The sequence below is a fragment of the Bos grunniens genome, chromosome 11 (genome assembly GCF_055505025.1).
Source record: "Bos grunniens cultivar Pamir isolate PY7600 chromosome 11, Bosgru_T2T1.0, whole genome shotgun sequence".
NCBI lineage: Eukaryota > Metazoa > Chordata > Mammalia > Artiodactyla > Bovidae > Bos > Bos grunniens.
This window is the reverse complement of record NC_141175.1, coordinates 101980796-102004172: the sequence shown is the minus strand read 5'-3', so window position 1 is coordinate 102004172 and position 23377 is coordinate 101980796. Positions and strand designations below refer to the sequence as shown.

The following is a 23377-nucleotide window of genomic DNA, read 5'->3' as shown; positions in this document are numbered from 1 at the left end:
TCTTCTCTGCCACCATCTCTCCCCTCCTTTGTGCACTGGGCGTTGACCACACCTCCCCATTTGCAAAAATACCTGCTCAGCCATAAAGAGCAACTTTCTCCCAGCTTCATCAATTATCCTTAAAAAGAGAACATTCCTTCTTAATCTTGCCAGGGGTCATGATGATCCACCACTTTGTACCTGAAGATCTGGATTGTGTAAACTGTCAATAATACATCATTTAATGTGCAGCCCTCTGTCTCAAAAACTTATGTAACTGTGCTTTGACTTCTAACATGGGGAACAGCTCTGGGAGCTTTTTGAGAGGTTGTTCCCAGGTTATGTCTGATTCCCTGGTGGCTCAGTAGTAAAGAATCTGCCCTGGATCGGGAAGATCCCCTGGAGAAGGAAATGGCAACCCACTCCAGTATTCTTGACGGAGAAATCCCATGGACAGAGGAACCTGGCAGGCTGGTACGTGGGGTTGCAAAAGGGTCAGACACGCCTTAGCAACTCAACAACAATCATTCTGTGCATCAGGCGTGAGACGATTCCAACAAGACTTCGCTAAAACTTGACAGAAAAATGGTGCTGCAGCCTCTGCAGGTGACAGGCCACCTCGTGGGCTGCCCCCCTCCCACCCCCGTCAGCGCTGCGGGCGGGCACATGCCCCTCACTGTTGCCAGCCCTCGGGACACAGTCAGGGCGGCACCTCCCTGGGAGCCACACCGCACGTCAGGTTGGCACGTGTTTTTTATTTCATGTTACTTTCACATTTACAAACTCAGGAAGTCACACTGAGAAAGGGACAGCGGGGGCTGCCTGGAGGAAGAGTTGGGCTCCAGAGCCCTGTGCGGCCTGGTTGGACACTTGGGACTTTCTGCAGGGAGACCGTCCCAGACCTCGAGGGGCCACACTGTCGGACGGCACAGGAAATGGTTAGTGTGGCCCGCTGCTCCTCGGTGCCTGGAAGATGCGTTACGTGGGCTGCCTCGGCCCAGGGTTTTATTGCTGGTGAATTTGATTATCCAACTTGGGTCAGGATGATGGCATCATCAGAAGTGGGCCTGGTGGGACACGTTTTGCTGAGATGAAAGGAGACTAAAATGTGTACAGTGCACTGACCTGGCGATGCTGGCATGCTGCCTGTGCCTGCCTTCAGCCCCCAGGGGGGACTGGTCCTGGAGGAGATGGGTGAAGACCTCTGTGCCCACCCATGCGAGTCCATCAGCAACAAGAGGCAGACAGCCACTGGGAAGGATGTGCCCAAGTCTAGGGCGGCCTGACTTCTGGCACCTGGCCAGCCCTGCCTCTCCCCAGGCCACGCTCCCCTTAAGGCCCCCAAAGAGGCTCCCTTCCTCGGTGGGAAGAATGGACACTCCCCTCACTTCCCAAAACTGGATCTCTTGGACTGAATGAGAGAATCACTTGGCAGGTAAAGGTGTGGAAATCTGGCCGAGGAGCACACAGCCTGTATTCTGAAAAGGTGAGCAGCTGAGGAACACCCTTGGGTCATTCCTGAACTTCTCGGGAACTAGAGAGCCATGGATAGAAGGGTTTGCCTCTGCGATGACAGCGGCGGCTGAGATGAGAGCCAGAAGAGTGACTTTATCACTCAGATCTGATCCTGTCTCCGGCCCTGGGATGTCTGCAGGGTACCGGCTTGTCCACCTCTCTTCAAAGTGCTGGGTGCCATGCCTGCTGTCCCCTGGGGACAGTCAGGACTGCCCTGCCCTGCAGGTGTCTGACAACTGAGGGAGATGATCAAGGCCGTCTGATACCCCCCCTGCTGTTTGACTGCAAGTGTTTAATGCTCTCCCCACTACCCTGAGGAAAGCAGAGGCTCAGTGGCACTGGAGGGTGGGGGCCAGGACCCTCCATGCATCTTATATGCAGACTACTTCGTAACTGTCAGGGTCCAGCTTAACTGGGCAAGATGCACCCTGGTCCTCAGGGAGTGGCAGTCTTCAAGAGGAGTGAGATGAAGAAGTGTCATTTCTGTGCCTGAGCTCCACCTGGTTAGCCTCTGGTCTAACGAAGATATCTGAACTCATGGTCCTACACATTAGTTTAGCAAAAACTCTGGTTTCTGGTACCCAAAGAGCTTAAAGTCCCCCTCAAACCGCGCATACAGGCGCCGGATGTCTCGTTTGCTGATGCCCAGGAAGTACTGCTCGACCTTGGTTCTGTTATACGCGGTGATGCCCAGGGGGATGGTGGGGTAGGCCACCAGGTGGTCGATGCCCGCCTCTCTGAGGATGTATGGGGCGTCGTCCTCCAGGGTCTCGTGGTGCCCGACAACGCTGTACGTGATCTCACAGGGTGCGCACAGCTCCACGTACGTCACCCAGTGGATGATGTGGTCCCCGAACTGGAGATCCAGCCACCTGTGGTTGGGGTCACCCAGGTAGCGCACAAAATCCTCAAACTGGATGCCCCGGGTCTCCGTCCGGTTCCTCCTGTACTTTCTGATGATGCCAGGGGCGATCTCGTGCCTGTACCAAGGCTCAAAGCGGGGGTTGTGGACAAACTTATCCTTAAACGCAGAGATCAGTCTCTCGAAAGGATCTCTTACGATAAAAAACTTGAAGTATGTTTTCAAGCTAAGAAAAAAAATGGAAGATAAAGAAGAGGTTAACTCAATGCTGCTGGTGGTGCTAGCTATGGGTGTGAGGTGGGGAAGAGTGAAGCGTGATGGCTGGAGCAACGGCAGCCACCAGGCTGGGCCCTGTGCCAAAGGCACTGCACACAGTTCTTATTTAATTCACGCAGCCACCCTTGGAGGCAGAGCCTCTTGTTAACCTATTACCCCATATTAACTTCAGGAATGTTTTCAAAAGTTTTGTTTTGGGGCAGAAAACCAAAAGAGTAGAAAGCTGCTTGATCAAGTGAGGAACAGCTGAAGCCGGAGGAAGTGAGTGACTCTAAGGGCGCCCCTTTAAAAACTCAATTCAAAATTGCCAGGGGAAGGAAAAATGGGGGGTGGGGGGAGATAAGAGAAAATGGGGAGTCCCCAGGCTCCAGCTGGCAGGAAGAGGGTCTGGGGGAGCTGCCAGAGGGGGTGGTGGTGCCCAGGGGTACCTGTGTGAAGAGCCAGTAATGACAATCACAGAGTGACGATGACACTGCTGTGACCCCAGGCACCCCCCAGGCCAGGGACCCTCTCAGCGCTCTCATAAAAGCCCCACAAGACCAATGCTGAGGGGGGTGACAGGACCACCTGCCCCCAGGAAGGTCTCTGATTTGGCATTTGGCATTTCTGAGGCTGTACAAGCTGCAAAGAGTGAACAACCAGAGCCGGAAGCAATGGAAGTGAAGCAGCTGAAAAGCAAGGGAGCTCAAAGACCATTCGGTGCCCTGACACTGGCTGGCATACTGTGCGCTTGTTCCTTTTAAACCTCGTCTTTTGGGGCCATTTCACAGCTCTCAAGAGAACTGTCCAGTCAGCTAAGGAATCTTCCCCATGCCCGTCTCCATCCTGGCTGTGGTCAGCGAGGCTGGTCTCGCTCTACCTCTGCTGGGTCTAGCCCACCCGGCCACTCATCAGGGGACTGCTGCCCCGGAGGCCCACGCAGCACCGCAGGAGAAAACAAGAAACGAACTGGGGTCTATCTGTAAGCCAAACCCCTTTCTTACGAAACGAAGGTCATGCTCAGAAAGAAACCCATAAAACATTACCAAAGCCCCCTCCCCACCCCCCTCCCCATCCCCCAGCCCCTCCCCACCCTCCTCCTCCCCACCCCTCCCCATCTCCCAACCCCTCCCCCTACCCCTCCCCACCCCTCCCCATCCCCCAGCCCCTCCCCATCCCCCAACCCCTCCCCACCCCTGCCCCACTCCTACCGCTTCTGGATCTCGGCCTCGCTGAAGGAGGAGAGGCGTGGGAGGCCGTTCTTCTCGTGGTCATGCACCACGTTTTCAGGGATCTCCTCAATGGAAGGGAAAGCTCCTGGGAAGCAAACAGGGGGTGGGGTTGGGGGAGGTGTGTTGGTCTGGTCGCCTCTTAAGTTGGCCACTGCGGCCCTTAAAGAGAGATGCCCACCTCAGAATGCAGGTCCACACTCCCCACAAACCATCCCCCCGTATCCACGTTTAGGTCTCAACTCCGAACTTCAACTGCTCCTGTGGCAGGGTGAGACTGAAGAGAAGCTTTTGGTGATCCAGGAGCCAACGGGAGGAAACGGAGGAGTCAGGCAGAGGGAGTTAGGCCTACAGGCAGGAGCACCTGAATGAGGCTCAATCTGCCGTGTACGAAAGCTCACAGCCTGCAAGCAGGATGCCTGAAACCTGAACACTTCCTGTCCTCTGAAACCGGGGCAAACATCAGAGAAGCAGGACCAGGAAGCACTGGCTGATCTGCTCCATCGCTCCCAGCACCAGAGCACCCGGGGCTAAGAGGCTTCTAGGCAACTTCACAGCACCCCAGGCTGGCAAGTGGCCAGCATGTTTGGTGCTGGATCAGTCAGCCTGATGCTCGGTGGGTGAAGTGATACGGATGAAGCAGGGCTCAGGGAGGACAAGGAGCATCAGAGGAGGCAGGGTGGGACCAAGAGCCACAGTGCTGGATCCAGGCTGCCGAACGGAACCCGGGGGGCTCCTTCTAGGGTTGGGGGGTTGGGTAGGTGTTCACTCATTTCTCAACTCAGGCAAATGGAAATAACGTGTTAGTGTGCTGGGGTGCTAGTCAAGGCCTCACCACTCTTCACATCCACCTGTGTGTTAATCCATCCCTGTTAGACTCCGGGTCTGGCAGGGAAGGGTCTCTGCTGGGCCTTCAAAGCAGGGGCTGCAGTCTCTGTAGAATATTTAAGCCCTGATCCAGAACCCCGTGCTAAGCACTGAGAATGGACGGTTGTACACGAGCAGGATGTCCCATCCACTCCCAAGGGGCTGACCTAAGGGCCAGCTCTGAGGATTTGCACCTGGACCTGCTCTGGTACTTGTCGCCTTGCAGGTGCGTCCAGGGACGACAGAAGGCAGCCTCAGGACTGTCGCCTCCTACTCTACCAAGTCGCTTCAGTCCTGACTCTTTGCGACCCCACGGACTGCAGCCCGCCAGGCTCCTCTGTCCATGGGACTCTCCAGGCAAGAACACTGCAGTGGGTTGCCACGCCCTCCTCCAGGGGATCTTCCCAACCCAGGGATGGAATCCATGTCTCTTCTGTCTCCTGCACTGGCAGGCGGGTTCGTTACCACCGTGCCACTTGGGAAGCCCATACACGCCCTGGCAAACTGCTCCTGTTTGTGTCCTGCTCTCATCAACGGATGCTTCTTCTTCAAAGACAAACGCTTCATACTGTGGCAGCAAATGTGTGAGACTTTGGTACATTTGTTGTTTTAAATTTGATCTGTAATCTCATTCTCCAATGTTAAAAGCCAACGTACTGTCAGATTACTCCAGAAGCACGTGGATGACCACCAGAAGATAAAGCAAGTGTCTCCTCTCCTTCCCCAATCAGCCAGTGAAAAGATCAAATAACACACCAGCTCTGACCACTGCCTCTGAGAGCAGCAGTAGGCCCAGGGGGCAGGGGGATGCAGACCCCAGGCCCACATCCCATGGGGCTCCACGGTCTGATTCTTGACTCGGGAGTCACACTGCTGTCCATTATGATTATTTTTCTTTTGAAGCTGAATTTAATAGACCCTGTAATTATCGTGGGTCAGTTCAGAGTAACTAGAGTTTAAACAAACAAACACAGCATCTGAAAACAGTGTTAAGGAATCGAAACATGCAGAGCATGAGGGCACTTGCCAGTGATTTAATTTGCTCCCGAGTAAACACTACATTTCCTGAAGCAAGTCAATTAAATTCGCTGAACATGGCTGCTTGTTATAAGATGGGGTTGACTGCGGGTGGGGAGACCCCCAGACCCACTGGCAGGGGTCACCCCACCCAGGGCACTGGCTGTGGGTCCTTCTCTGCACGGGAGAGCAGCTGTGAGGGCAGCTGCCAGGAGACTGGCTGAGTGTAGAGCCTTGACCTCCTAAGACAGAGCGAGAGACTCATAAGAATCAATGCGGTGACTCTGAAGGGAAGAAAAGGGATGAACCTGGGAGGCGGGGCGGCAGGCAGAACTGGAGGGAGCCAGAAGGCCCTGATGGTGGGTGTGGACTGCCTGGGTGAACCCTGCCGATACATAATGTGAGACAGGAAGAGGAAAAACACCAGGGAACTTCCGGGTGGTCTAGTGGTTAAGAGTGTCTTAACTCTTAATTTAACTTAACTTAACTTAAGAGGAGTCTTAACTCCTCACTTCCACTGCAGGGGCACGGGTTCAAGGCCTGGTTAGAGAACTGAGATCCCACATGCCGCACAGTGTGGCCATGAAAAGGCAAATCGCCAGCGAGCTGTCTGTGAGTTGCCGGCACTCCCAGGTCTCCCTGGCTGCCCTCCCCAGCCCCGCCAACCCCCTCCCCTCTGACCCTGAGGTCCGGGTGGGACGGGCCTCACCCAGCGCTGCACACACCATTCAGCACAATGAGCACTTTCTTCCACTGGGTGTTGCCCACTTTGGGGGTCTGGCAGAAGAGAATCTTGTGCTTGTCGCAGACGAAAATCCGGTCGAGGACAAACTTGGAGACGGCGGTGTGCGACAGGTTCCTCAGAGCATCCTCCCTGCACACGTTCCTCATGAGCTCCAGGCGCTGCGCGTACACCAGGGGCTCAACCAGCATCTTCCCTGTCGGCTGCAGGGAACAAGGTGGAATGGGCACCGGGGCGTCATGAGTGCCTATGGGAGGAGCCCTGCCCTGCCCTCGCCAGGCGTTAACTTGCGGAGGCCGGGGCCGCCCGGCAGAAACAGCTGGACAGCAGGTGCAAGTTTCAGGGGCCCGGGGTTCAGGCTGTGGATGCACCAGACCGCCGAGCAGCCAGAGGCCGCTGACCCCGTCTCTCCTCAACCTCAGCCTGGACAACCCAAGGGGCGGGTGGGCTGTCTGTCCGCCTGGCACTGTGCTGACCGCACGAGGGCCCCTGATGCCCTGGCAAAGGCAGGGTCCTCGTCATTCAGGAATTTTAGGGAGGCCAGCTCTCTCCCTTGCTCCCCACCTCCACGTAACCTGAGTGGGAGCATGTGAGCCACATCTAAGGACCCGCTGTCTACACAGATGGTGGCTGTTTAAGATACACTGGTGTATCTGGTTTATTAATTTAAGAAAATGCCTTAGGCCACTCAGGATGGGTTTTTCAAAGGCAGGAGCCATCATTCCACCTCCTCAGTGCTGAGCACACAATTTTGCTTCTCTGAAATGCAGCCTGAGACATGTGGAAGGCAATGCCTGGCAGTCGCATCAGGGTACCAGAAGTTTAGCCGCCGTGAGCAGGTAATGGAGCTCACCAGGCCTGGTTCTGTTCTAAGGAGTCCAATGATGGGAGACCCCCTTGGGGCTGCAGGGGAGAGCAGATGAGAGGGAGACGCTCTGGGAAGAACGGGCGGGGGGTCAGTGCCGGGGCCTGGCCATGCTCACCTTCAGCTCCTCAGGGAAGTGTGTCTCTCCTGGCAACCTCCCTGCGTCAGGCACGGCAGTCAGGAAGAGAAACTCCTGCTTGGCGCTATAGGCTAGGAGACGGAGAGGTTAAAACGTCTTCCCGTGCAGGGGCAGACTCACAGAGCAGTGCCACAGCCCAGAGACCCCAGAAACAGCCCCAAACAAACACTTCCAAGCGATGGCTGACAAGGCGACCAGGAGCATCTTCTTAACAATGGACCCAAGGACCTGGAGACCCCCAAGCACAAAAGGAGCATCTCCCCAAACCTTGGTCTTTATTCAAGAACAAACTCAAAATGGATCAGCATTTAAACGTGAAACATAAAACTAGAAAAGTTCTTTAAAAAGCATAAGTGTATATCTTTGGAAAAATTGATAAACTGTAGCTCATCAAAACTTAAAACTTCTGCTCTGCAAAAGACCCTGTGAAGAGGATGGAAAGACAAGCTACAGACTGAGAGAAAGTATCTGCAAATCACACATCCGACCGAGCACTGGGATCTAGAATAAAGAAGTCTCAAATCACAGCAAAAAATGCAAACCATCCAATTAGAAAGTGGGCAAAACAGGAACAGACATTTCACGGAAGAGGCTCTGCAATGGTAGATGAACACAGGAGAGGATGTTCAACGTCACGAGCCATCAGGCAAATGCAAATGCAAACCACAGTGAGACACCGTGACACCTACCAAAATGCCTAAAACAAAAAAGCGAAAACCCAAATGCTAGTGAGGATGCAGAAAAATGCAAAAAGGTGCAGCACCTCTTAAAAACTAAGTCTTCAACCACTGTATGACCCACTCATAGGTATTTATCCCAGAGAAATAAAAAGTTATGTCACAGAAAACCTATACATGGGCCTTCCCTGGTGGTCCAGTGGATAAGAACCGCCTGCCAATGCAGGGGACACAGGTTACATCCCTGGTCGGGGGAGATCCCACGTGAGACGGAGCAAATAAGCCCACGCCCCACAACTAGTGAGGGCATGCTCTAGAACCTGTGAGCCGTAACTACTGAAGCCTGGGTGCCTAGAGCCCGTGCTCAGCAATGAGAGAAGCCGCTGCGATGAGAAGCCTGCTCACTGCGACAGAGCAGCCCCTGACCGCAGCAACCAGAGAAAACCTACACGCAGCAACCGAAATCAAGCACGACCAAAACAAAATACTTACATGCACATGTTCACAGCAGTTTTATTTATAACAGCCCCAAACAGAAACAACTCAGCTCTCCTTTAACACCTGAGTGGTTAATCAAAGACTGGTACATCCAAACCATGGAATACTGCTTAGCGCTAAAAAGGAATGAACTACTGATACACACAATAAGCCAGATGAATTTCCAGGTAACCATGGTGAATTAAGTCAATCGCAAAAGGTCGCATATACAACATTCTTGAGAGGACAAGATTATGGACAGGAGAAGAGATTAGTGGTTACCAAGGCCGGGGTGGTGGTGGGGAGACGGGCTGGGGGTTGGGGACAGAGGAGTGGCTATAAAAGGACAACTAAAGGAATCTTTGTGGTGATGAAGATGCTCTGCATCCTTGTCAATACCCCACCTGTGACTCTGCTCTATGGTTTTGCAACGCGTCACCTCCAAGCAAAAGAAAAAAGGGTATAAAGGATCCTGTGTCTTACGTACTTACAACGGTGAGGGACACTAGTGATCTCAAAATTAAAGGTTTAATTAGACAAAATTCAAGTCAGCAGTCAGGTCAGTGCTCACACGTTATTTTTGAAGCTTATGGGAATTGATGATTTCCCTGGTGGCACAGTGGTAAAGAACCTGCCTGCCAATGCAGGAGACATGGGTCCAATCCCTGAATCGGGAAGATCCTCTGGAGAAGGAAATGTCAACCCACTCCAGTATTCTTGCCTGGAAAATCCAACAGAGAAGCCGGGTGGGCTACAGTCCACAGGTTGCAGAGAGTCAGACACGACTGAGTGACTATACAACATGGGAACTGATACTCAACTAGAGGAAGTCTTACAAAATGCTAGAGCACAGTAATCATTTGCAACAAACTGATTTGGGGGAAATCTTTGGGTAGAATTTGAAGAAAATTTTCAAATCTCTACAATCAAAGAAACATTTGTTTTCAAAATTTTGCAAAGCCTAAATACAGAATTAGAATGAAAAAAGTAGTTATCAAAAAAAGCACAGAAATCAGCCTAATAGAGCATAAGCAAAGGCACATTTCACTTTTGTTATAAACATCAAAACCTACTCCTCTTGGGTCATTACCACCAACACTCTGCAGGCTTCACTGCGGTCCCTACTTCAGTCTGGCTGTTTAACTGCACCCCCAACTCTCCGCCTCACCCCCCACTCCCCATCTCCCACGCCCCAGCCAGCCCCACTGAGGACAGGCACCAGCCTGACATCCTCCCTGCCCAGCGGGGAGAAACCCACCCTCCTGGAACCCCACCAATGATAATAACCCATCTCCCACCCCTCACGCCTCTGAGCTCTCCGACTCCAGTAGAAATCTTGGCCACACACCTCCGTGAATCCCGAGGAAACTGTTTCTTCCTCTCTCCTGCGTTCGAGTTGAAATGCAGCTCGAACCAGAGCTGTGCACAGGAGCCACTCTGCGCCTGCTGTGAGGCCAGGGACGGTATGAAGACAGAGAGGCAGTGCCCTGGGCCACCAGGCTCTGAAAGGCACCCAGAGGGCCAGGAGGCCAGCGTCCGCCCTCCCCATCCTCCTCAGCCTCATCCCCAAGCACCCACGTGCTCAGGGGGACGTCACCTCCCACTCAGGCCCGGTCACCTCACGTGCCCACGTCTGTGGGCCGCACAGCAACGCTCGGCTCTGCCACGGGCCACGTGGGTTCCTAGGAACCTAAGCCTCCTCGGTGACATTCTAGATGTAAGGTGTAGTCTGAATTCTAAACAACTGACTTACTAGTGAATTTCTGAAAAGTGTCTACTTCGCACACTCAACAGCATCGAGAATGACCTTGGTAGCTACAGGGCAGCTCACCTGCCAGCCACACACACCAGCCAGCCATCCACCAATTCTTAACAACTTCTTTTACTGTGAACTCCTGGTATTTGCTCCCCAACTTTCCTCGAGCCCAATTCAACTAGATTCTAATAAAACCTACAGCACAACTTAATGTCTGGTTCTGCTTTTCAGTTGCTCTGCCCACAACTGTTTATTTTCACTGGATGCCCGCTGTTACCACTGTGGCCAAAGATCACAGCCCTCCCCAATCCTCAGGGGCAAGGCACCAGTGCCAGGCCCAAGGGTGATCAATAGGTATGACCAGGCGTCAGAACATAAGAGCTCACTCTCCTTAGAGGCGTCATCGTATTTGCTTTACAGAACGTCCCGACGTTTGCCGGGTGCAGTGCTGCCTTGTTTTTCTAGATGTGACCAATCCCCTTATCCCCTGACCTCTCTGTGTGTCCAGCTGCCCAGGGTACCCCCTGCATCACACGCCGGATAGACGGCATGCCAGACGTCGCGTCATGGGTTCTGCCCTTAAGCGGCTGGCAGCTGAGCTGAGGCAGAAAATTGGAAGAAGCGGCCAAACAGAAGCAAGAAAATCAGCATCTACGCCTACCTGCCAGATTCACACGGATGTCGCTTCTGAGTTCAAGTGTCCACATACCATGCCGTCAATTTTCCACCCTGAATGGGATTTATTTCCCTAGGACAAAGGCTAGTTCAAAACAGCACTGAAGTCTGTTAACCACACTGAGTCACTGCCACAAACGTTACTGTGGCTTCACTGCTGAGCCAAAGAGGGACGCACGCGCGCACACACACATATACACGCGCGCACACACACACACACACACACACACACACACGGCTTTAAACCACAACTCAAGACAAACGTGCTCTTCCTATCCACCGGGTGGTAGGGAAGTCATTAAGAATAGGGAGGTACAGGACTTCCCTGGTGGCGCAGTGGATAAAAATCTGCCTGCCAGTGCAGGAGACACGGGTTTGACACTCCCCTCCCCCGTCCAGGAAGAGCCCATGTGCCGTGGAGCAACTAAGCCCTTGTGCGACAACCTGTGAAGCCCACATGCCCTAGAGCAATAAGGGAAACCACCCCAGCGAACGGCAGCCTCTGCTGGCAACTAGAGAAAAACCTGCAAAGCAAGGGAGACCCAGCACAAAACAAACGATTAAAAATAGAACAGGGAAGCCAGAAGCAAGCCCCTTCATCCGCTGACTGGGAAGCTGGGACAAAGCTCACCTCCCCGAGGACAGAGCTGGAAGGAGCCGCCCGTGGAGTCTGAGCACACTGGCTCCCTGAACGCTGGGCCAGGGATCAGCACCCACTTTGCACAGGCGGGCTTCACCGCACAGGACACCCCTGCACGTCAGTGACCCCCTGGTGATGCCAGCTCACAGTGTGCTCCTGGGTCAAGAGCAAAAACACTGAACGCGAGAGAAATAAACTCCAACCCAGGACAGAAACCGCCAGCTGAGAACAGCGCTGGGGGCTAATTCCGGTGCCTCCTTCTCTCGCCTGCCCGTCTGCCTTCCCACCTTGTGCCTCTACAGGGAGGATGGAGGCGGGGTGGGGCGTCGGGCAGCCTCTGCACAGTCGGGGCAGCCCAGGGGGGCTCTCCAGGGCGAGCAGGGCCCGGAGCCCGCTGGCCACACTGCCGGCACAGGCTGTGCAGTGCACAGTGGGAATCAAGGAAAACAACCATGGGATCTTTTTCTACTTCCCTTCCCTAAGGGCCACACCTGCACGTAGACATGTCAGATCCTGCGTAGAATAAACATACCCTGCAATCCCTGTCAGGCTGCTGTCCCCAGGCCAGTCTACTGCTGCTCATGGGCCCTTCCTGGGGGCCTGGCCTCCCACCATCCATGAAGGAGCTGTCGCCTTGGGGTTCAAATGACCATCCGCGCAGCTCCTCAGTCACACCCAGCACCTCCTCACAGGTCACTTTCAGGGCCTCACTGTGCTAGGGTTGGGCTTGGAGCTGTCAGAGAAGGAGGACGCTCACTTCGCAGAGAAAAACAGTAAGGCCCATGCAATGGACAAGGGCGTGAACCAGACACAGCTCTTCAAAGACTGGGTTGGGTCCTCTTAACATGTCCTCATCTGACATCGAGTCAACGGGAGTTAAAAATCCCAGCATACATCTATTTACACCAACTTCCTTCCGGAGCCCTGAAGGTGACCTTCAAACACGCTGCCCCCAGCAGGCAGCATCTCACCAGGACACTAAGCAGGGCTGGTCCCCAAACCCGGAGCCTGAGAGAAGGACACCGAAGAACCCTCTAAGGAAAGTGCGTCCCCCTGCCCCTAGGGGAGGGAGGTGACGGGCAAGGACCCCTTCGTCCCTGTCCACCTCCCGTCTCGAGCCTCGGCACATCACTTGGATACAACAACCTCCTTCTGGCGTGAGAGTCCTTTGATTCAATGTTACTGCTCATTCGGGCAGGTACTCAGGAGCAGTATCACTGCAAGGTCTGAATTCACCAAATCCATTCCACGAGGTGGCGCACCTACCGTCAGGATCTTTGAAGGTCAGCGTGATGAACTTGCTGGCCACCATGAACATGAGAATCACCCAAAAGCACGCGGCCAACAGAAGCCACTGGTGGTGCATGTTGTCAAACATCAGCCATTCAGCGATTCTTCCTGGAAAACACAAGCCAAATGGCCCTGCTGCTTACACACAAATCAGTTACGCCAAAGACAATAAAAAGAACAGGCAATTTCAGTTAACAGCCTCGATACAAATGTTTTAAAATTTTTTTCTACTGATACCATGGGTATTTGAATTTGGTAACATTATATTTTTAATTACTAACAATTTATAAAGTTGATGGGTTTCCCAGGTGGTGCTAGCAGTAAAAGATCCGCCTGCCAAAGCAGGAGACGCAAGAGATACACGTTTGATCCCTGGGTCAGGAAGATCCCCCAAGAAGGACATGGCAACACACTCCAGTATTCCTGCGTGGGAAATCCCATGGACAGAGGAGCCTGGCAGGCTACAGTCCATGACTTTGCAGAGTCGGGTATGATTGTGCACACGTGCAATATAAAGTTCATAATAAATCAAATTTTAATGGAAAGGAGCCGTTTCTATTTGGTTTTAGAACACGTGATAAGCCTTTACTCGTGCAGTTGAGCCTGCTGACTCTTTCTGGCCCAGGCACCTACCAATGCCTGGAAGCCAGGGCATGAGGGCACTCACTTTGGCCTGGACTTTTGCTGTAGCCAATTCTAAGAAGGCAGACAACCATCCTGAGGAAATTCCAAGCAGGTTGTGTTTATTTATTTTTGTTTGTTTAATTTAAATTTATTAATTTTAATTGGAGGCTAGTTACTTTGTAATATTGTATTGGTTTTGCCATACATCAACATGAATCCGCCACGGATGTACACGTGTTCCCCATCCAGAACCCCCCTCCCACCTCCCTCCCCATATCATCCCTCTGGGTCATCCCAGTTGCACCAGCCCCAAACATCCTGTTGACAAACTTCAGCCACACCGACAGAAATGAAGCGTGGTGCATGCATGCTCGGTCATGTCCGACTCTTTTGCGACCCCACAAGGCTCCTGTGTCCATGGGATTTCCCAGACAAGAAAACTGGAGTGGGTTGCCAATCCCTTCTCCAGGGGATCTTCTCGACCCAGGGTTAAACTTGCATCTCCTGCATTGGCAGGTGGATTCTTTATCACTAGTGCCACCTGGGAAGCCCTGTAGAGATGTAGAGAATCTCTGGAACCCTAGAAATGAACTCTGGAGCGTCTAGCTCCGTGCACTTGCCTGCCAGGGCCTAGGAGGAGCCTTGGGGGTGGGCGTTTCTCATGTTATCGCCACGTGGGAGCGATGTGGGGCACTTGGGTCCTCAGTGGTCACATGAGCCACACGCTGCTGCGGGGGACACAGAAGAACTGGAAGTTGCACTCAATTCTTGGCAAGAGAGACAAAAAAGTCTCTCTATTCACATGTCACCTTTAACACAGGACTTCTTGAAGCCAGACCCAGCCACATAGAGAGACCACACTAGGCTGGGTTAGTTTCCGTCAGCTGACAGGCCCTTTCATCACTCCGGGGCAGCAGGGAGATGTTCTGTTCCACATAGACCGTCTTCCAATCGTAGACGACTTCAGAAAGCCTGTGTGCGCTGGTAGACCGAGCTCACCACGGCCCGGGTGTCAGCTCTCCACCTGTCTCCACGACAGATCCCTGCCTCCTAGACCTCACCGCAACTCTGAATTCCCACCCCCAAGGGCCTCTCCAGCTTATGAGAGGGGCTCCCCCCGGCCACCTGGCCTGCATCTGTACCTTCACCGTCAAGTCCCCACAAAGCAGGTGCATTGTTTTCCTGGAGTCCCCTGGTAGAAACAGAGGGGGGATAATGGAAACAGCGACAGACTTTATTTTCCTGGGCTCCAAAACCACCATGGGTGGTGACTGCAGCCTTGAAATTTAAAAACGCTTGCTCCTTGGGAAAAAAACTTATGACAAACCTAGACAGCATATAAAAACCAGAAATGTCACTTTGCCTACAGAAGTCCGAATAGTCAAAGCTATGGTTTTTCTAGTAATCATGTATGGATGTGAGAGTTAGACCATAAAGAAGGCTACGTGCTGAAGAATTGATGCTTTCAAACTGTGGTGCTGGAGAAGACTCTTGAGAGTCCCATGGACAGCAAGGAGATCAAACTAGTCCATCCTAAAGGAAATCAACCCTGAATATTCATTGGAAGGACTAATGCTAAAGCTGAAGCTCCAAAACTTTGGCTACCTGATGTGAAGAGCTGACTCATTAGAAAAGATCCTGATGCTGGGAAAGATTGAGGGCAGGAGGATCAGGGGGCAAACGAGAATGAGATGGTTGGAAGGTATCACCAAATCAATGGACATGAGTTTGGGCAAATTCCCAGAGACAGTGAAGGACAGGGAAGCCTGGCTGCTGCAGTCCATGGGGTCACAAAGAGTCAGACACAACTACACGACTGAACAGCGACTTAGCACAGCTGCCAGGTTAAACAGATAAACACACAAGATGCTCCAGGAAGTTTCAATTTCAGATTAAACACTAAATTTCCTGTTAAACTCCTCTGTCCATAGGATTCTCCAGGCAAGAATACTGGAGTGGGTAGCCCTTCCCTTCTCCAGGGGGATCTTCCCAACCCAGGAATCGAACCCAGGTCTCCTGCATTGCAGGCAGATTCTTTACTATCTGAGCCACCAGGGAAGCCCCAATTTTTCAGTACTTTAGTATAAATATGCCCCTGATATTGCATGGGACACACTTAATACTTTAAAAAGGTACTTGCTGTTTCTCTGAATTTCCAGTTTACCAGGGTGTCCTGCGTTTTCTCTGGCACCACCCAACAAGAGGAACGCGCTCCCTCTCTGACCTCCTCAAGCAGCTGATCTATCTCCACAGGGTCTTCCTGTCCCCTCCTGCCACTCCTCCTCTGGGACCTCCCAGCACACAGCCCTGGAAGGTCCCACCACTCGCCAGCTCTGGGACTCGCAAGGTCATTCACCCTCCCTAAGCTGTAGCTTCCCATCTCTGAGACAAGGCCCTCCTCCTTCCAGGATGGTCACAAGGATTAGCTAAGAAACTGCACCAAAAGGACCAGCTGCCCAGGAGCAGACCCTCTAAGAACAGAAACTGGCCAGTCCCTCGACATCCTTTGTGACCTTCCTATTTAATTTCCACATATCCAGAAAGGTGGCTAAGTGGTAAAGAACTGCCTGCCAATGCAGGAGACTCGGGTTCAATCCCTGAATCAGGAAGACCCCTGGAGGAAGAAATGGCAATCCACTCCAGTAGTCTTGCCTGGAGAATCCCAGGGGCAGAGGAGCCTGGTGGGCTACCGTCCACGGGGTCACAAAGGGCCGGACACGATGAGGGACTGAACAATAAAGGAGATGCAGACTTGGAGAGCAGACTCTTGGGCAGGGCCAGGGGCAGTGGAGGGTGGGATGAATGGAGCGAGCAGCGTGGAAACACAGACACTACCACATGTAAAATAGATAGCCAGGGGGATTTGCCGTATGACTCAGGGGGCTCAAACTGGGGCTCCGTGACAGGCTAGAGGGGTGTGGAGCAGTGGGAGATGGGAGGGGACATATGTATACCTATGGCTAATTCACGTTAACGTATGACAGAAACTAACAGATTACTGTAAACCAGTTATCCTTCAATTAAAAATAAATAAGTAAAAAAAAAAAAAGCTACAGCAACGTCCTGGGCCCCAAGACCATCTGAGCCAAGACCGTGCAGACCTGTGGTGAAGGATGCAGGCCAACCAGCGAGGACAAACCTGGGCGAACCATCATGTGGGATTCGCAAGCATCTGATGAAGCTCAACGAAGGATTAAAGAGGTTTGCTGTTGTTCAGTCAGTAAGCTGTGTCCGATTCTTTGTGACCACATGGACTGCAGTACCCCAGGCTTCCTTGACCTTCACTGTCTCCCGGAGTTTGCTCAATCCCATGTCCATTGAGTTGGTGATGCCATCCAACCATCTCATCCTCTGTCACCTCCTTCTCCTCTTTCCCTCAATCTTTCCCAGCATCACGGTCTTTTCCAATGAGTCAGCACTTCACATCAGGTGGCCAATCAGTATTAGTCCTTCTAATGAATATTCCAGGGTTGATTTCCTTTAGGTCTGAGTGGTTTAGTGAAAACAAAGACCTCCGTGACATATATACACTACCATGCATAAAACAGATAGCAGCTGTATAGCACAGGGGTCTCAGCTCAGTGCTCTGTGACAATCTAGAAGGGAGGGAGGTCCAAGAGGGAGGGGATATATGTATACGTATGGCTGATTCATGTTGTTTTGCAGCAGAAACCAACACAACATTGTAACACAATTATTCTCCAATTAAAAATAAATAAAAGTGATAAATACCAAAAAAAGACCTCCATCACTCTTCCCATTTACTCCTGTTTTAGCCTCCCCAGCTATAGATAACTAGCCCCTGTAGAATTCTGGGATGACCTTGGACAAATCAGCATAATTTGCCCCATTTTTTTTAAACAAAAAGAAAGTCATTCCAAATTCCCATAGTCCCAGCTCCTCTTGGCCTGCCCACCACCTGCAGTGTTTCCTCGAACGCACGAACTCCCCACGGCTCTGCTTCCTGTCCAAGAGCGATGGGCTCAAGGCTCACCATTTCTGTCTGCAGAGAGGCTGGGGCCTGACCCCACACACAGTCCTCTCCTCGCCCCCAAAGTCAGGGGACAAATGGCCTTTCAAAAGCTGGACACTTTCTGTATTTAACTCTCCTTTGTTCAAGGAGCCAAGACAGCTCCCAAGGCACCTCCTGCAGATAACAGAGGTGAGTTTGAGTGTGCACCCCAGTGAAGGAAGGGGCGGCCCAGCTGTCTGTAGCACCTCCCTACTTCAGACCATCATGTGGGATTTGCAAGCACCAAGGTGTCAGGCCAGGAGGTCAGCTCTTTGAAAACCCATAGGGCAGAGGTGGAGATAAAGAATGATGGACAGATGGGGAAAGCAGGGCCAAGGATGCAGGAAGGTCACTAAACATGCAAGAAATATTAACCTATTTCTCTCTCTCTCAGTGAAGAGGATGCAGGAAGGTCACTAAACATGCAAGAAGTATTAACCTGTTTCTCTTTCTCTCAGTGAAGAGGAACACGTGACACATCCGTAGTAACTAACAATGCCTCTGCGCTATTACCAACTCTGGAGCAAATCCTCCCTGCCTTGCACTTTCAAAAAGATACTGTCTGAAAGCATCCGTTTTTTCAGCTGCCGGTGGCTCCCCACACACCCCATCTGAGCTGTCATCCAAAAGCAGTCTCTCTAAATTTGTGCTAAAGAGTTTGACTCTCCCTTCCTCCTACCATCTAATTCTACTTGTTTTTTTCCTAGTTCTACTTTTACTACACACAATCACTCAACCTGTGGTAAATAAGCCCATTTAACTTTCTAAAACAGTTAAAAATTTTTCAAAAGCTATTGCTCTAGTCAGGGCTGAGTATGCACACAGCAACAGATATATCTCAAAACCACGGTGCAAAGGGAATACAGCAAGAATGGAATGAGATATATGACACAGTGCCATTTACGTAAATTAAAGACACAGGCGCTGAAACCAAAAATACATGTTCTACGAAAACACAGAGAAAGAAAGAAAAGGATGACCTTTCCAGAGATTTCTTATGTGGGTGGGGTAGAGTAAATGAGCTTGAGGAAAGGGAATTAGAAAGGAATCTCCAAGTAAGCAAAATGAGAGAGGGGCCTTGGGGACATCAGAGACAGTAACCCAGGAGTTAGCACCCATTCAACTCCTTGAACGGGAAGGAGACACAGGGATGGACAACTAGTCAGAGGAAGGAGATGAGGTTTAAAGAGACCACAAAACAGTTTTCCCCCAAATGTCATTCATTCAGTTACATTTACCAAGGGCTTACTCTGAGCCAGAAGCCATTCCAGGCTCTGGGAATCCAGCAACCAACCTACCCTGCTCTCTTGGTACTTTGTTCTAATAGAGGCAGACGGGACATAAACAGAGCCATTAATGTCCAAGATCACATAGGCGCTAAGTGACATGGTTAATAACACAGGAGGGTGAGGGATGAATGGGGACCTGGGAGGAGATTACGTTGATAAGATGCTCAACAAAGGGAGGGGACCCACCACAGAGCACCTGGCAAGGAGCTCAGTCTGGGTCCAGAATCACCAGAGCGGCAAGGAGTGAACAAGAGGGCAGGGGAGTGGCCCAGATGAAGAGTCCTGTCCAAGGCCCTTTACTGAGATGGAAACTGACTCCTGGACCCTTGCTCCCATCATACGTGTACCCTGAGGAAAGCGTTCCCTGTTCGGGGTTCAGTTTTTAAAACACTCATTCAAAACCTATCCAGACACTAAAGGAAATGTCACAAAAAGAATCTGGTCATGCACAATTTCCTGTCTCAGAATGATTGCTCATCCTTAGTGACCCGGAGGGAAACACGCTCTTCTCTCTGGCAGATGGAGAACCAACAAGAGGTGAAGACAGATTCTCATTAATGATGATGACGAACAGCAAACACGTCTGCAGAGGCGCCGCAGGCCATGCACTGCTTTCTACAGATACTAACCTCATCTAATGCCCTGCCTAAGTTGTGTATATGCATGCGTGCATGCTCAGTTGCTAAGTTGTGTCCCACTCTTTTCAAACCCATGGACTGTAGCCCACCAAGCTCCTCTGTCCTTGGAATTTTCCGGGCAAGAATACTGGAGTGGGTTGCCATTTCCTCCTCAGAGGATCTTCCCAACACAGGGATTGAAGCGGCGTCTCTTGCACTGGCAGGCAGATTATTCACTACTGTACAACCTGGGAAGCCCCTGCCTAAGAGGGCGCTCCTATTACCATTATGGTTAAGAATACATTTCTAAGAATACATGCACAAACTCCTATTTACGAGTTTAAGCTTCTGAAAATCTCCATATGAGCAAGAATGGAAAATGCTATTATATGACATGGATTTCAGATAACTGGCGAGGGGTCCATACCTTCTGAGCCTGATCCACATTTCCTTGCAGTATCTGCTTTGCCTGAGGTTCTCGGCTCCTCCTGTAACTGTATGGGACAATTAAAAAAAAAAAAAAACAAATAAGCACCATTAAAAGTTACAAGATCAACTTGCCTTATACTTGGGAAACAGTTAACCAGTATTAACAGCTAACCACTTAGGTTATTCGAGGATATTTCGCATACCAGGTCTCTTACAGAGAGGGGTTATCTTTGGGGATGGCTTGGTAAATGAATAAATTATTCTAAATGTACCAAAAGAGCTAGCTGTTTAAAATATTCTTCCGTGTAATTTAGTATGAAAAGGAAATCATTTTTGGAGCAAAAATAATAAAACCCTATTATACCACTTTTATATGTTTGATATTGGGTAAAGGATTTCTGTATAAAATGATCAAATCTTTCAATGCAAGATTTTCGCTGGGTTTTGTATTTCTTCAAGCTTTAACGACCTGGCAAATTCTAGGCAAATGTCATAGCACGAATGAATAATTGGGAACAAGCCAAACTCATGCAGTTAGAGAGATTACAGATTTAATAAAGTGAGCTGGTAAAATAAACATCCAACTCACTGAAAACACAAGGCACCCAGCAGTCTGGGATGGTCAGAGAAGTCTAGCTATGCTTTCTTTTATGCTTATGAACTCAATATTAAAATGAAAAGCAATTTCATATTACAAAGATGGAAGGATTGAGCTTTATTGTCTCACATGCAGATTCCTCTAGACCTGTATCAAGACAAACTGCTCTCTTGGCTTCTGTAATCCTTCAGGCCCTTTCCTCTCATCCACCTTTCTCCCTTGTTTCTGTTCTATCATATAACCTCAAACATTTGAAAAATGATCTAAATATAACTGAGAATTGCCCAGGATAGTAACGAATTCCTCCCTTTCTTTGTTCAGTTCTGCAAGAAGTCGTTTCCATTCCAGGGAAGAAGAGAATTTCTCTCTCAGGTATTTCTTGGAGATTCTTATTCTTGAGGGTCAAGAGCAAAGATGGAAAGATTTTTTTTTTTCCATGCTGAAATTCCTATTTCAACCAAGATGAACTATGCCCTAATTATACAGGGGGAAAAAAAGAGAGAAGACCATTTCAGTCTTCGTGTCTCTTCTTAACCCAGCCAATGAAAAGAGTGAATAAGCCTGGAGCAGAGCTGCCTGGTTTTAAGAATATCTGAGATATTCTTCACTCTGACAGTGAAAACTGACCAGTGACCAACTCTTCAGGGCCCAAAGTCCCTTTGGGTGTTTCAGACAAAAAACCCCTTTGTGACGATCCTCGGGCTCAGCTAACCAGAACCTGGCTGTACCGTTTTCCACTCAGTGGCTGGCCCTTTCTCCTGCCTTTCGCAGACTTGGAAAGTAACAAGGCAGCTTTTGGAAGATCTGGTTCATCTTCCGGTCCAGACGTGCAGAAATGTATGCCTCCACCTCCAACTTCTGACAGGCCCCTCTTATGTCCAAATTTGAGCTGAGGGCACCCTGGAGCCTACCTGGCAGGACACACGTATTTCCAACCATCCTTTTCCCTCCTACCTACCAGTGCGAGCGTGCTCAGTCGCATCCGACTCTTTGAGACCCCATGGATTGAAGCCTGGCAGGCTCCTCTGGCCATGGAATTCTCCAAGCAAGAATTCCCTCCTCCAGGTCCACCCACCGGAGACGTGCTTAATTGTGCACTTAGAAAACTGCACATGGTCCTTCTTTCCTGGCCTCTCTCTCATCTCTGCATGCCCCCTGTGCCCAAGTGGAACATTTTCTTCCTCTTTCCGCTCCCAATGACAAATGCAAATTCTCAGGCAAGGATGAAAGAAGTAAACTATGGATCACCGAGGACCGGTGATGCCGCGACTACAGCATCCCCGGCAAAGACGCTGCCTTATTGCATAATTAACGTGTTGAAGGCTCTCCCCTTTCATTCCACGAACGAGGGAGGCCTCAAGTCGCCGAAACACACTGGGATGTCGCTGGCAAAGAGAAGCCGGTTCCCTCCGTTTTTCCGTCCACCCAGGGTGGGGCAGGGGTCGAGGAATGTGACGCCCGCCACCACCCCCCCGCTCTCGCGCGTCCCCGAGCTCACCCTCAGTGGAGCCGGAGCTGTCGCGGTCCTCGGGCCCTTCTGCGGTCTCGGGGGCTTAGTTCGGCTTGGGCCTCGCAGGCCTGGGGGCGAGGCGCGAGGGGCCCAGGCGTCCCGGGAGCGCGGGAACCCGGCCCGGAGGCCTGGGCGCCGCCACCGGCCCTCCCGGCCGGGAATGCGGCGGCGGCGGCGCCGGAATGAGGAAGGCTTACTCGCGAAGCTCTCTCTGGAGGCGAGGCCGCCGCCGCCCCCGCGCCGGTCAGCGCCGTGCGCGCTCCTGGCCGGCTCTGCGCGCCCCCGCCGTCGTCCCGGCCGTGCGCGCGCCGCCGCGTCGACCAAGGGGAGGTGCAGGGAGGCGGGGCCAGAGACCCCAGTACCCGGCTCCGCGCCTGCCCTTGCGGCCGAGTTCCAGTCCCACACCAGCCTCCTCCCCAAAAGTCCACCAGAGTGTATCCCAGGAAATGACAGAGGGACGTGTGGCCAAACCTTATCCCACCAGGTCACCATCCATAAAACAGGTTGGGTGTTTGAGAACGAAAAAAAAAAAACCCCAAAACTTGGAAAAATGAAAAAGAAAAAAAATCCAAAAGTGGAAAAAGGTAGAAGTGCTTGAGTTTGGGGTGCCTCCCAGCATTCCTAATCAGCCTGCCTGGTTAAAAAAGAAAGAAAAGGAAAAACACAGCCATCAACAGGACCTTTTCAACAGCCCTCCCCGCCCCCCCCCCCCACCCTTGACTAACGGTCTGGAGGATGTCACCCCCTTGTCAAGGCATGCAAAAAAGTGAAAGTGTTAGTTGCTCAGTCGTGGCCCACTATTTGCTACCCCATGGACTGTAACCCACCAGGCTCCTCTGTCCGTGGGGTTCTCCAGGCAAGAATACTGGAGTGGGTAGCCATACCCTCCTCCAGGGGATCTTCCCGACCCAGTATAGGGGTTCATAAACAAGCCATAAAGATCAGGTCAGATTGCAGTCCGGTAGAGCTGTAACTTCTTAACCTGAGGAATGTGGTAAGGCTTGAGGTTTTAGGGAAATCCTTTTTAAGACTTTTGGTGAAGTAAGCCCCAAAGGTGATGAGAGTTTTATTGCACTAGAAAATGTAAACCAGTTTTGTTTTGCTAAAACCTACTTGTATGTTAACTACCTAAATATATATATCTATTAGTAAACAGGATAATATAGATATGTGTGTACACACATGCATGCACTTGGACACATAAACTTTTGTCAAGCTTTTCAGGAACCAGGTTTTTTGTTGTTAATTTTTGATTTACCCTGTTGATGTCTTCCTTAATGACTTAAATATTGATGGGGCTCAGTATTATCGAA

The 23377-nt window shown here is 51.2% G+C and overlaps 1 protein-coding gene across 4 annotated transcripts; it reads right to left on the bottom strand.

Moving 5' to 3' along the window:
• Positions 1–714: 714 nt before the first annotated feature.
• Positions 715–23052, bottom strand: CHST10 (carbohydrate sulfotransferase 10). 4 transcript variants are annotated; one of them, XM_086327942.1, is made up of 8 exons: positions 22053–22106; positions 19955–20021; positions 14226–14337; positions 12962–13089; positions 7450–7541; positions 6450–6669; positions 3823–3928; positions 715–2582 (listed from the first exon to the last, which is right to left on the bottom strand). In XM_086327942.1, the coding sequence occupies exons 4-8, from the start codon at positions 13071–13073 to the stop codon at positions 2045–2047; spliced, it is 1068 nt and encodes a 355-aa protein (XP_086184068.1). In that variant the 5' UTR covers positions 13074–13089; positions 14226–14337; positions 19955–20021; positions 22053–22106; the 3' UTR covers positions 715–2044. The 4 variants fall into 4 exon arrangements, with proteins under 4 accessions (XP_086184068.1, XP_086184066.1, XP_086184067.1 ...); XM_086327940.1 differs by lacking the exon at positions 14226–14337 and having other exon boundaries at positions 12962–13093; positions 22053–22338; XM_086327941.1 differs by lacking the exons at positions 715–2582; positions 3823–3928; positions 14226–14337 and adding an exon at positions 5722–5966 and having other exon boundaries at positions 12962–13093; positions 22053–22338.
• Between the last annotated feature and the right edge of the window lie 325 nt (positions 23053–23377).